General features: G+C 48.3%; 1 protein-coding gene across 5 annotated transcripts in view; it reads left to right on the top strand.

Moving 5' to 3' along the window:
* Kyat1 (kynurenine aminotransferase 1) overlaps nt 1-14,161 on the top strand; it is a 32,831-nt gene that overhangs the window by 9,206 nt on the left and 9,464 nt on the right. For 2 of the 5 annotated variants that reach the window (XM_057755203.1, XM_057755201.1), the window contains exons 2-5: nt 3,373-3,459; nt 4,521-4,733; nt 8,328-8,386; nt 11,850-11,997. In XM_057755203.1, the coding sequence (XP_057611186.1) occupies nt 4,632-4,733; nt 8,328-8,386; nt 11,850-11,997 (309 nt within the window). In that variant the 5' untranslated portion in view covers nt 3,373-3,459; nt 4,521-4,631. Of the gene's footprint in view, nt 1-3,372; nt 3,460-4,520; nt 4,734-6,479; nt 6,568-8,327; nt 8,387-11,849; nt 11,998-14,161 lie in introns of those variants that run through there. The other 3 variants (XM_057755205.1, XM_057755200.1, XM_057755204.1) reach the window with 3 other exon arrangements.

Below are 14,161 nucleotides of genomic sequence, written 5' to 3'. Positions count from 1 at the left end.
ACTTTTTTTTAATCTACATTTTACCATATGGCTTTTTACCTTTCTTTCCGTACTGCCCATGCTGCTTCCTCTGCCTTTCTTCTTCCCAAAGTCCTCTCTGTCCCTGGAAGTCCTGCCTAACCTCATCCTGCCTAGCTATTGGACATTCAGCTCTTTATTAAACCAATCAGAAGGCACCTTGGCAAAGACATCTTCCCAGTGTAAACAAACATTCACAATAACTCAGCACAGTATAGGTTCATACAGTTAGAGCAACAGTAGTAGATCTCACTGTGTGGCTGCACTGTAGTTTACTCAGCCATTGATGAACATTTGAGGTTTCTTTTCTTTTTTTTTAAGATTTATTTATTTTGTTTACAGTGTTTTGTCTGCATGAGTGCCTGCAGGCCAGAAGAGGGCACCAGATTTCTTTACAGATGGCTGTGAGTCACCATGTGGTTGCCAGGAATTGAACTCAGGTTCTCTGGAAGAACAATCAGTGTTCTTAACCTCTGAGCCATCTCTCCAGCCCTTGAGGTTTATTTTCTACATGTCTCTAAAAAGATGTATTTGCCAGGCAGTGGTGGCTCACACCTTTTTTTTTTTTTTTTTTTTTTTTTTTTGATTTTCGAGACAGGGTTTCTCCGTAGCTTTTGGTTCCTGTCGTGGAATTAGCTCTTGTAGACCAGGCTGGCCTCGAACTCACAGAGATCCGCCTGCCTCTGGCTCCCGAGTGCTGGGAGCCACCACCTTTAATCCCAGCACTCGGGAGGTAGAGGCAGGTGAATCTCTTAAATTCAAGGCCAGCCTGGTTTACAGACTGAGTTTCAGGACAGCCAGGGCTACACAGAAAGCCTGACTCAAACAAAAAGGATGTATTTTATTTTGTTTATCTGCATGCAGTGCCTGTGGAGGCCAGAAGAGGGCTTGTATCTGTGGTACTGGAGTTACAGATGGTTGGGAGCCACCATAGGAGTGCTGGGAACTGAACTGGGGCCCTCTGCAAGAGCAGCAAGTGCTCTTAACCACTAAGCCATCTCTCCAGCCCCCTCTTCTACCTTTTAACTGTAATGAATAATGCTGCCTTAGGGCAGAGGTGTAGCTCGGTGGCAGAGTTCACGCTTCTGTGACATGAAGTCTTCAGTCACCAGTACTGCGTAGAAATAACGCTGCTAAGAAAGGCTTTTTTTTTTTTTTTTAGAAACTATTCCTTTTTATTCAAATCAATACAATAATGAAACAAAATTTTAATGGTAACTAATACACTCTTTTGAGAAAAGCTTGTGTATTCTTTTTTTTTTTTTTTTAAGAAAGGCTCTTGAGCCGGGCAGTGGTGGCGCACGCCTTTAATCCCAGCACTCGGGAGGCAGAGGCAGGCGGATCTCTGTGAGTTCGAGACCAGCCTGGTCTACAAGAGCTAGTTCCAGGACAGGCTCCAAAACCACAGAGAAACCCTGTCTCGAAAAAACCAAAAAAAAAAAAAAAAAAAAAAAAAAAGAAAGGCTCTTGATAGATCTTCACTTGGATGTCAGTTTTCAGTTCTTTAGAGTTTGCTATAGGAGTGGAATTGCCAGGTCACAAGTAAATCTATGTCTGGAAGCCATAAACGTGAAATGCTTAGCTGGGTGTGGCGGTCCATGCCTGTGATCAGAGATCACGAGTATGAGGCCAGCCTGGGCTGCAGTAGTAAGACCCTGCTCAATACAAAAAGGTGGAGGTAGCAGAAAAGAGAAAGGGAAGAGGGAAGGAAAGAGAAGAGAAAAACATATGTATATTCTGAAATCTTCATCATGAACCTTTGGGTGTCTGATGCCACTAGAGAAGGACAAATCTCACCCGGGAGGAGCTAGCAGATGCGCGTGAGGACGCGTGTGCCTGGGGGACGGTGGCAGGACGTGGGCCAGGACAGGTGGTCTCACAGAGACTCTAATGAAGTGCGTGGTCGCGTGGGCTTTGATCTGGGTGAGCGCTTAGGAAGAAAAGGTGCCTCGCCTGACTCCACAGTCAGCTGTGTTCCTCCTGTTGTACCCAAACAGTGGCCAAAAATGTCAGCATCAGGTGGGGACACACCACAAGCCCATAAATGCAGACATGGTGTCTTATTGTGTAGCCAAGGATGGAGTAGAAGTTAGTGTGTACGCCCTTCTGGCCTCTTGTCTCTCTGCACCCTGAATACGGGTATTCCAGACCGGTATTGTTCCCAGCTATGTTCTACAGATCTCACTATATAGTCCAAACCAACTTCAAATTTGCAATCAGGGAAGGAGAGATGGCTCAGTGGTTAGGAGAACTGTCTAAACTTGCATTGGGGTTATGTTCCCAGCACTCAGCTGGGAGCTAAGAACCATCTATCTCTAATTCCAGTTACAGAAGATGAGGATCTGACGCCCTCTTCTGGCCTCCTTGGGCACGGCGTGCATGTGGTGCACAGGCTTACATGTAGACAAAATACTCATTCACAGAAAACATAAATACATTTGCAATCTTCCTGGTTCAGATTTTTGCTGCTTTAGCTCATACGTTTGCTCCTATGAGTTGCTGAGTTCATTTTGATATATGATGTCAAGTAAGGTTTGGTTTGTTTGTTTTTAACTTTGAGGCTGGGTCTCACCTCGTAGTCCAAGCTGACAGTCGAGGCTGGTGTCAGGCTTTCAATCTTCTCATCTTAGTCTCCCAGGGGGTGGGATCACAGGCTTGCAACACCACGGCCATTCTTTTCTGTGTAGCTATTCTAAGAGAAGTCTCAGAAATGGTAATTCTTTGGTTCATCCTCCTCACATGGACCCGGGGAGCTTTTGAGGGAAAAAAAAAGCCCTGCATGGTCTTCATTAAATATTCACCACCTGGGCCAAACCACAGAGACTACAGATTCTCAGGCCTCGCCCGTGCAACAGCCTCACGGTCCACAGTAGATCTGGGGCTACAGCCTCAGTTCTCCAGTCAGAATTATGCAAAACACTTTGTAGTGTGACGGGGTGTGTGCCAGTGTGGGCGTGTGCATGCGTGTGTGCGTGCATGCGTGTGTGTGCATGTGTGTGTTTGCGTGTGTGCGACAGGATCATACTTTGCTATAGTACTGGCTGGCCTGAAACTTGCTATGTAGACAAGGTGGACTCAAATTTGTAGCAATCCCCCTGCCTTTACTTACCCATGTGCTGGGGTTATGTGTATATGCCAGCCCACCTGGTTCAGTTTTGTTTTGTGTCTGTGTTTTGAGACAGGATTTCTCTGTGTAGTCCTGGCTGTCCTGAAACTCACAGATAATTGCCTGCCTCTGCCTCTGAGTTCCAGGATTAAAGGTGTGTGCCAGCACCATCTGTCTTTTTTTTCTTTTTCTTTTTTTTTCTTTTTTTTTTTTTTTTTTGTCTTTTAAAACCCTGTCCTTTTCTCCAGTGCTCAGAACACAGTCCAGTTCCTCCTGGGCCCTCCTCTGCTGCTGTTGCATCATCAACAGACCACGTAAACACCTTTTGCCTGAGGGTGAGCTTCGGTGTCATTTCAGGCCAGTGTTTATGTCCAGCTGATCTAGTTGAAGACTATCTTTGCCCATTGAATGGTCTTGACCTCTCTAGGAACGAGAGAGTTGATTTGGGAATTGTTCTGATGCGACGCTCTGCATGCCTATTCTTCAGCAGTCCCCTCTCGCTTTATTATTACTATTTTTATTTTAGAATTTGGTCATTCAGCTCTGCTCTGTAGTGAGCTTTGAAATGATGTGGAGTGATGTATCCAACCTTCCCAGAGTTGTCTGTTAGGCTTTATGTTTGCTGGTGGATTTTTGGCTTTAGGTTTTTTATTTTTGTTTTTTACATTTATTTATTTGTTTGCTTGTTTGGTTTGGTTTTTAGAGGCAGGATTTCTCTGTGTATCTCTGGCTGTCCTGGAACTCACTCTGTAGATCAGGCTGGCCTCAAACTCGCAGAGATCCGCATGCCTCTGCTTCCCAAGTGCTGGGATTAAAGGCGTGCTCCACCACTGCCCACCACTGCCCGGTGACAGATTTTATTCTATAACTCAAGCTGGCCTAGAACTTGGTGGTGGTCATCCTCTTGCCTCTCCTTTCAGGTGCTGGGGGTATGCACCACCATATAGCTCCCCCAGCCTTTCTCTTCCTTTACATTTGATTTGTGGAAGACATGGAGTTGCTGGCTGTGTAGCTTCTGTCAGTTTGGGTTTGTGAGCTGTAACTCTGTGGTGTCATTTACCAGGTTCTTCAGTGGTATGTGTGGCAATCCAATGGGGGGGGGGGGTTAGGTTCCAGGCTAGGTTTATTGTGGTAGCAGGAATGCTTTTGTGTGTGTGTGTGTGTGTGTGCGCGTGCGCACATATGTATGTTTCTTGATTTGGAATGAACGGGAGTCTGGGTTGCTGGTCTCTGTGTTGTCTCCTGTTGGTGACCTTCACCTGGGTCATTTTGCCCCTGGAGGTGATGGGAATTTTAAAGGGCACTGAGTGGGATAGAGGTGACTAAGGGGAAGAGCCAGGCAGTAAAGCACCTGGCTGCAGCCTGGTGCACAGTGACACTTTATTGTTGTTGTTAGACCTGTGTGTGGGACACAAATCCTGGCTTGGAGCCGTTTTCGGGCCTAGGCTGTCTGCCTTTCTCCTCTACCCTGGAGGGGAAGTCTGCAGTGCCTGTGGACCTGGGAGGCATGCTCAGGAGCGCAGCAGCCATCTCAGCTCCCCTGGTGTGGCCGCTCTGGGAAAGGAAGGCCGGAGCCTCGCTCACCCTCGCCCGGTGTTTGCACCAGACTGTAAGTGCTCTCCACCACGTTCCTGGCTGGGGGTCCTGGGAGCTGGCTTGGTCCTGCCTGTAAAGCCGTGCATGCGCCTGCTCTTCCAGGAGCCGATCTGTCCTGTCACCTCCCCTGGGCCTGCTTCTCTCATCTGGGGCTCAGCTTTGCATGGACACTTGGTTTGTCAGCTGCTGCCTGCCCCCCATTATCCTAGCGCCCAGCCTAGCTGATAGCACACAGTAGGCACACAGCACATCTTGGTTGGCTGACTGCGTTGTGCAGAGCTTGAGAACAGCACTGCTCTCCGATCTCAGTACCGACGGCCATTCGCAAAGACCCCCTCTTGAAGCCCCAAGTTTGTGGAATTCCAATTAATTTTTTCTTCTTCTCAAAGCCATTCAACTCCACTCATTTCTGTTCATCTGTAAGTTTGTTCCCTTGTCCCCTGCATCTTCCACACCTCCCCACCCCAGCCTAACTTCCCTCAGGCCAGCCTCTGTCCCTCAACACCCGCACTATCAGGCCTCCTCAGTCCTTCACATCACCCTTGTTCTCTCGCTCTCCGCTCCATCCCAGTTTATGCCATTGTCAACAGGGAGAAGTTCCGCTCCTAAATATGGCTTGGAAAAACGCCAATAAATCAGAACTCTAAGTTATAGACAGACTCAAATTGAGAAGAGATGCAATGTGAAGGATGCACTTGTTAGAATCAATCAAAAACAAACAAGCACTAGTTCCAGGACAGGCTCCAAAGCCACAGAGAAACCCTGTCTCGAAAAAACAACAACAACAACAACAAAAAAAAAAAAACAAACAAACAAGCAAAAGAGCCCGAAATAAGACAGTCAAGGCCTGAGAGATGGCGCATCAGCTGAAGGTGCCTGCCACCAATCCTGACGACTGGACTTTGATGCCTGGGGCTCACGTCGTAGGAACTAAGAATCGACCCCCACAGGTTGTCCTCTGACCTCCGCACACATGCTGTAACGTGTGCCCCCCCAAAATAAACTATAATTTTAAAAAATACTAAGCCAGGTATGGTGGCGCACACCTTTAGTCCCAGCACTCAGGAGGCAGAGGCAGGTAGATCTCTGTGAGTTCAAGGCCTGCCTGGTCTACAAGAGCTAGTTCCAGGACAGCTAGGGCTGTTACGTAGAAAAACCCTGTCTCGAATAAAAAAATAAAAATTAAAAAAAAAAAACAGAACAACAACAAAAAGAAATCTAAACCCCAGTCAATCAAATAATGTGATCTCTGTATGAAATAGAAAACCAGATATGAACTGGGAAGTAGAAAAGCAAAAAGAGCGAGCTGGGGGCAGAGCCACAGCCCCCATAAGAAAGGCTCTGCGAGCCCCTCGGTGACTTCCTTCCCGCAGCTTTAACCCTACCTACATGTGATGGCAGAACCGAACATGCATTCACAGATGCATGCGTATTCAGGGATTCTTAGTTATTTATTATTTTTAAAGACATGGTGTCCTGTGGCACGGGCTGGCCTCAAACTCACTACTTCCCTCGCTGACGTACAGGGATGACAGGTCCCAGCCACCAGGCTTGGTTATGCAGTGTTGGGGAACATACCAGGGCTTCCTGTGTGGGAGGCAAACACCCCAGCCACTGAGCTACAGCCCCTGCCCTCGGGTTTTTGGTATTGGTATATTGTATCACTAACATTCTTCTAAATTATGGATGTCTCCTACATTTTTCAATCATAAAAATAAAATATTTAGCTGGACATAGTGGTTCACATCTGTAATTCCAGCTCTCGGGAGGCTGAGACTTGAGGACTGCTGTGAGTTCAAGGCCAGCATGAACTTCTTTACAAATTCCAGGCCAACCAGAACTACAAAGTAAGACCCTGTCTCAGAACACAATAGCAACAAGAATAATAAAATATATAGCCAAACATGATGGTCAATACCTATAATCCGCCGGGTGGTGGTGGCGCACGCCTTTAATCCCAGCACTTGGGAGGCAGAGGCAGGCGGATCTCTGTGAGTTCGAGATCAGCCTGGTCTACAAGAGCTAGTTTCAGGACAGGCTCCAAAACCACAGAGAAACCCTGTCTCGAAAAAACAAACAAACAAACAAACAAACAAAAAAATACCTATAATCCTAGTACTTGGGAGAGTGAGGCTCACAAGTCTGAGTCAGCCTGAACTATAGAGTAAGAATCCTGTACCTTCCCCCTTACAAAAAAAAAATCAAAGAAAATTTGTTTTTTTTTTTTTTTTTTTTTGGTTTTTCGAGACAGGGTTTCTCTGTGGTTTTGGAGCCTGTCCTGGAACTAGCTCTTGTAGACCAGGCTGGTCTCGAACTCACAGAGATCCGCCTGCCTCTGCCTCCCAAGTGCTGGGATTAAAGGCGTGCGCCACCACCGCCCGGCAGAAAATTTGTTTTATAAAATTTGAAAAAATATGCCAGACTGTGGTGGTGCACGCCTTCAATCCCAGCAGAAGCAGGCAGATCTCTGTGAGTTCAAGGCTAGCCCTGTCTACAGAGTTCTAGACTAGCCCTGGCTACATAGTGAGAACTTGTCTCAAATAAATAAATAAATAAATTGAAAAGCAATAATTACAAAGAAGAAAAATTCACATGTCTGCTAACCAACATACTAAAGAGAGTCAGCCCTGACATTTGACTGTGCTGAGGTCGTCTCCTTAGGAACATGCTCTTGTCAGCTCGGTGCTCGACACTGAGCACCAGCCCCAGTGACACCGTCCAGGAGTCAGTGGAGGGCAGGGCACAGGGCTGCCGAGATGCCGTGTACCAGGCCCCAACTTGTTCCCATCCCCACGAGGCTCAGGCTGCTGGGAAACCTTACACGCCACACATGGGCTGAGGCTTCTCCAGGGCAGGGCCTGGTGCCAAGATTATTGCCACAACCGCTGTGACAGGATCCACGTTAGCTTCTCCTCTGAGGCCCCTGTGTGCCTCGTGTCTTCATGTGCTGTGCACAGATGAGCAGGTCACCTCTGGCGGCTGCTGTGGGAACTTAGCAGATCCTGACCCACAGTCATGATTTTCTACTGGTCACAGTGGGTGGCCTTCAAGCGTGGGAGTGACCTAGCATCACTCCCTCCTGGGCCTGAATGAGCAACCCCCTCCCCAGAGTTTGAAGTCTCAGTCAGTTTGTTGTGTGACCTTGAATACACTACCCCCTATGCCCACTGCAAGCTCTCCTCTGCTCAGGGAACCCAGCCCAATCGTCCTAAGTGTATGTACAAGCCTAGGGTGACCTTTGCCGATGCGAGGGAACATTGTTGCTGGTACCACCCTTCTCCGCTCCTTACTCCTCAGCCCTTGGGGAGTCACCTGTAACCTGGCCATCACGGCTGTATCTCAGGACATGCAGAGTCAGCACTGGTGTACCCCCCCTCACAGACCCCCCCCAGTGTGTGGGAGAGGATGGAAGTGTGATGAAGCCCTGCAGGAAGCCAGCAAGAGTAGGCTGGGAGAGCAGGTTCCAGTGAGCCTGGCTTCCTGAGCCTGGGGGGCTCCACCCAGTCCAGAAAAGCAGAGGGTGGGGCTGGAGCCTTAAAGCCACTGTCTGGTGTTGCTCCCACGCCACACAAGATTCTCACAGTAGACTTCCCTTCTGTCTCTCCAGCTCATCATGGCCAAACAACTGCAGGCTCGAAGGCTGAATGGAATCGATCACAACCCCTGGTGAGCTGGCGGGATGGGACGCGGTCTGGGTGTCCCGGATGGGTAGTGACAGCCACAGCATGGGAGAGGCAAGACCCAAGGTAGCAGGCTAGCCTCAAATCTCAACCTTCCCCTGCGTGGCTGTGGTGCTGAGCAAGAGACACACTGGTTCAAAATGGAGAAGATTTTACCGCCTTGGAGGGCCTTGTGAACTAGCAACAGTTGCTCCAAATCGGGCACCAGGCCATGGCTCCCACGGGTGGTAACTGATCCCCTGCTCCATACCTATGGCTTCCACACCCTGGGGATTCAACCAAAGGAGACCAAAAGCATTTTCTTAAAAAATGCATCTTGTGATTGGCAAGATGGTTCACAGCAGGTATGAGTGCTTGTGGTATAAGCCAGGGTACCTGGATTCAGATCCTGGCACTCATATTTCTAAAAAGTTGGGCATCGCCATGCCTGTCTGTAACCCTAGTGCTGTGGGGAACAAAGGCAGGAGGGTTGTTGGGGCTTGTTGTCAAGTGCCTTAACTCCAGGTTCAGTAAGAGATCTTATCTCAAGGGAATAGGAAAGAGTCATAGATCAAAACACTTGCCCACCTCCTCTGGGCTCCACATGCATGTCCATGAGTACATTCAACAAAAATACACACATACACACATGTTGTACACACACACATGCACAGAAAAGGAAAGACACCCCTACAGAACATGTAAAGACGGTTCCTCTTGCCCTCGGTCACTGAGCAATGCGGTGTAACAGCTGTTTACACGGCACGTAGGGTGACTGGAAGCTAATCATCTAGAGATGAGGTGTACAGGAAGGGCTGGGACGGACCTCACTACTCCAGTGACTGTGTAGTGTGTTCAAGGCTCTGGATTTCATGCCCATCATGGGGGAAAAAAAGAAAAGGATGTGGGAAGGAGGCTCAGATCATGTGTAAATGCTATGGTAAGAGACTTGCAGCTGGGCGATTGGTGTCGCATACCTTTAATCCCGGCACTCAGGAGGCAGAGGCCAGCCTGGTCTACAGAGTGAGTTCCAGGACAGGCACCAAAGCTACAAAGAGAAACATTGTCTCGAAAAGAGAGAGATACGGATACAGAGAGAAAGACTTGATTTGGGCCAATGTGGATATCCTGGATGGAGGGGGGTCTGAAACCCATTTCTCCACAAATATTTTTTTTTTTATTGAAAAAAAAAATTTTCCGCCTCCTCCCCACCTCCCATCTCCACAAATATTAAGGGTCAGCCTTCATTTTATTTCACAGGTGCTTTGAAATGTGATAAGTTAAGAAAGTATGATATGAGCCGGGCGATGGTGGCGCGTGCCTTTAATCCCAGCACTCGGGAGGCAGAGGCAGGCGGATCTCTGTGAGTTCGAGACCAGCCTGGTCTACAGAGCTAGTTCCAGGACAGGCTCCAAAACCACAGAGAAACCCTGTCTCGAAAAACAAAAAAACAAAAGAAAGTATGATACAGAGGCTGGGGAGATGATGGCTCCGTGGTTAGCTGTTTGCCATGCAAGCATGAGGACCAGGGTTCAGATCCCCGGAACCCATGTAAATGCCTGGTAAACATGGCTCCTTGGCTGTAATTCCAGCCTTGAAAGACAGAGATAAGGGAATCCAGAGCAAACTGGCTAGCAAGACTAGCCCTATTGGCAAGCTCCGGCTTCCCTGAGAGAGCCGGTCTCTCTCGAATCAGGAGGAAGAACAACAGAGTCTGATGCTCAACTTCAATCTTATTCCTCCACCTGCACACACACGTGAGTTCACATATATACACCCACACATGCAGACGTGCATGTACACACGTGCGTACCACGCACATACACATGACAATGGGAAAAGAGAAGGAAGGATGATGCAAGCCAATATTTCCACCTCGGTGCTAGGGATGGGACCCAGGGCTCCATGCTAGTGTTCTAATACACTTAGATATGGAAGGATTGTGTGTGTTTGTGTATTGTTATCACTGTTACAGTAAATACAGTGGGAAGTTATTCAAAAGAGCTTTGCCTCTTCTCCCTGTGCACATTAAGCCAGGTGCACGGACAGAGCTATATACTTGAAAAGTTACAGAGGTGGATGAGAGAGCTCTCTAGAGGAACAGAACTGTAGAATGAACACACACACACACACTCTCTCTCTCTCTCACTCACTCGCACACACACACACTTTATTACAACGGCTTACAGACTCTGGTCCAGTTAACCAACAATGGCTGCCTACTAACTGAAAGTCCAAGAATCCAGTAGTTTTGTAGTTTTTTAGTCCATGAGGCTGGATGTCTTCAGTATACACCAGAATCCCAAAGAAGTAGACGGTAATGTAGTGAGGGAATGGATTTGCCAAGGAGAGCGAGAGCAAATAAGCAAAGAGCAAAAGCTTCCTTCTATGTCCTTTCTATAGGCTGCCTATAGCGGTGGGTGTGCCCCAGATTAAGGGTGGCTCTTCCCACCTCCAAAGATCCAGATTAAAAGTGGGTCTTCCAGGGACTGGAGAGATGGCTCAGTGGTTAAGAGCACTGGCTGCTCTTCCAGAGGTCCTGAGTTCAATTCCCAGCAACCACATGGTGGCTCACAACCATCTGTAATGAGATATGGCGCCCTCTTCTGGCATGCAGGCATACATGGAGGCAGAATGTTGTATACATAATAAATAAATCTTTAAAAAAAAAGTGGGTCTTCCTATTTCAAATGGTCTAATTAAGGAAAAATCCCTCACAGGGGTGCCCAGCCACTTGGGTTTTAGTTAATTCCAGATATAGCCAAGTTGACAACCAAGAAGCACGAGAGAGAGAGAGAGAGAGAGAGAGAGAGAGAGAGAGAGAGAGAGTAGTGCACAGGACCCAATGTGCTCTACTGACCTCACCAGCTTATTATGAAGGCCATTACCAAGATACAAAGGAGGAGCCTGGCACTGGCTGACACTCAGTTCTATGTGCTCGGAGTGGCCCAGAGCACAGTGAGTCATACAGGCCACCAGGAGGTGATGTGAGCCAAGTGTTTCACACTATGCTGGGGACAGGTACATCACAGGCTAGGAAATCCCTCTGGGGCCTGAGTCACACGTCACCACATCCCGTCCAACAGGTGCCTCTACAGTGTAAGGGAAGCTAGGGTGGAGCTCGGGGTGGAGCTTTGCCTGGCTTGCTCTCCAGCACAGAGGGGAGAGAGTTAGGGTCAGATAGGACAGGTTGGAGCATGTGACACCCTAGAGTCTCCTACTTGTCATTCACATGGTTTTGGATATAAATGTTTATTACTGTGGGGCATGGTCAAAGTTTAAAGTCTCCTGGGCTGAGTCATATCATTGGTACAGGGCCTGACCGCCTTAAAATACGGGACTCGCACAGGTGGGGGTAGGGTGTGTTGTCGGTCTTTCTACAGTCGTCCCATGCATGTTCACCCTGCCCTACAAACAGGCAGAAGTATTCCTGGAAGGTGACCTGGGGCTGACTCTCTGTTTGTTGCCAGGGTGGAGTTTACCAGACTGGCCAAAGAATATGATGTCGTGAACTTGGGCCAGGGCTTCCCCGACTTCTCACCTCCGGACTTTGCTGTGCAAGCTTTTCAACAGGCCACCAGTGGGGACTTCATGCTCAACCAGTACACCATGGCATTTGTGAGTCTCCCGCATCTCCCGAAGGTCCTGGAGAACAGGCACTAACACCACATAGGTGTGAAGGCTCATGGGGCACAACCCGGTGGGTTGAGTTCCACATCCTTCAGTTACTGAGAGTCCCCTATGTACTGTACCTCAGATCCCAGTGCAAAAGGCAGATCGGGAAACCTTTTATGACCACAGCATTTGGTCCAGGGAGGGGAAGCTTCTAGGAGGAGGCGATGCTTCAGCCAACCCCTGAAAGATGGGCTGCTGGTTGCATTAGACTAAACCCCATCTGCTCTTTAAGGGCCACACAATATATATAGTTGCCAACATAGGAGTGGAAGAGTGCCTTTGGCGGGGACTGGGATTTCGAGACAGGATTTCTCTGTGGGGCCCTTCTGGGTGGAACTCACTCTGTAGACGAGGCTGGTGTATTTGGATTTTTCTTTGGGCCACAAACCAGCTCTCAAATAAAGACAGAGGCTTATTATTAATTTTGAATGCCTGGTGTTAGCTTAGGCTTGTCCCATTAGCTCTTTTAACTTATTTTTTAAAGATTTATTTATTTATTATGTATACAGTGTTCTGCCTGCATGTATGCCTGCAGGCCAGAAGAGGACGCCAGATCTCATTACAGATGGTTGTGAGTTACCATGTGGGTGCTGGGAATTGAACTCAGGAACACTGGAAGAGCAGCCGGTGCTCTTAGCCTCTGAGCCATTGCTCCAGCCCCCCTCACACCTTTTAATGGCTATTTAGTTCTATTTCATTGCCCAGATGTACCACATTAGTGGTCCACATTACTTAGTCCACATTAGTGGACTGCTTTCCACATCTTTTATAAACATCACTGTTTTATCTTTAAAAGCGTGTATTTCTCTAAGATATATTCTTTCTATCTATTTTTGTTACTTTTAATTATGTGTGTGTCTGTATATGTGTATGTGCACGTGAGTGCCGGTACCCTGAAAGGTCAGAGGTGGCAGATTTCCCAGGAGCTGGAGGTACAAGTGGTTGTGATCTGCCTTGTGTGGGTGCTGGGAATTGAACCCAGGTCCTCTGAAAGAGCAAGGACCTCTTAACCACTGAGCCATTTCTCCAGCCCCTTAAGATAAACTTTCAGGTAAAATTAATGACTTGAAAGTCAGATGTGGTGGCACATGCCTTTGATCCCAGCATCTAAGAAGCAGAGGCAGAGTCTGTGAGTTTGAGGCCACTCTGGCCTACATAAGGCATTTCAGGCCAGCCAACACCACCTAGTGAGACTCTGTCTAAAAACATTAATGAAGGCTGTATACAGTTAAACGTGGTTGACATGTCTTGGTAAACTCCCTAGAAGTTAGGGTTGCTCATTGACATCCTACCAAGAGGCTCTCAAAGAAATTCAGAAGGTTCTTTGTGTAAACCAAAAGAAAGCCACTAACAATGAAGATGAAGATGGCTTCCACTGGTGACTGAGCATTTGTGTGTGATGCACAAGGCCCTGGGTCTGATCGCCAGCAGAGGCGGGGACAGGCTGTTTTGTGACCCATGAGCCCCGTGTATCTGCGGGTGTTAGCACTGTGCTCCCATGATGTCACTTCAGTGTCTCTAGGCTGTTTTGTTCTGGTTAATTCTTTACAGATACGGTGCTCTTTCCATATGCAGCACCACGCTCAGCTTTACCTTCCTGTTCTTACATCGGGAGGCACATAAGTTATTGACTCAAGTTCTAGTCTCTCTGTTAGCCACTTGGCTTTACCTTGAATGTTTTGTGCATGTCTTCACCCTCTCTCAATGGTTCCTGCCTGCCGACACGGTGTGCCCACCTGACTGCTGATACCGTGTGCACACCTGACTGTTCTAACTGCCTGCCTGCCTGCTTGCTCACACCGTGTGCCCACCTGCCTGCTCACACCGTGTGCCCACCTGACTGCTGGCACTGTGTGCCCACCTCACTGCTCACACTGTGCCCACCTCACTGCTCACACTGTGCCCACCTCACTGCTCACACTGTGGCTACTTGACTGCTGACACTGTGTGCCCACCTCACTGCTCGCACTGTGTGCACACCTGACTGTTCTAACTGCCTGCCCACCTGACTGCTGACACCGTGTGCACACCTGACTGCTGACACCGTGTGCCCACCTGACTGCTGACACCGTGTGCACACCTGACTGCTCACACTGTGTGCACACCT

Source organism: Chionomys nivalis, chromosome 22 (genome assembly GCF_950005125.1).
Source record: "Chionomys nivalis chromosome 22, mChiNiv1.1, whole genome shotgun sequence".
In the NCBI taxonomy this organism is placed as follows: domain Eukaryota; kingdom Metazoa; phylum Chordata; class Mammalia; order Rodentia; family Cricetidae; genus Chionomys; species Chionomys nivalis.
This window is presented reverse-complemented; position numbering and strand designations above follow the sequence as displayed.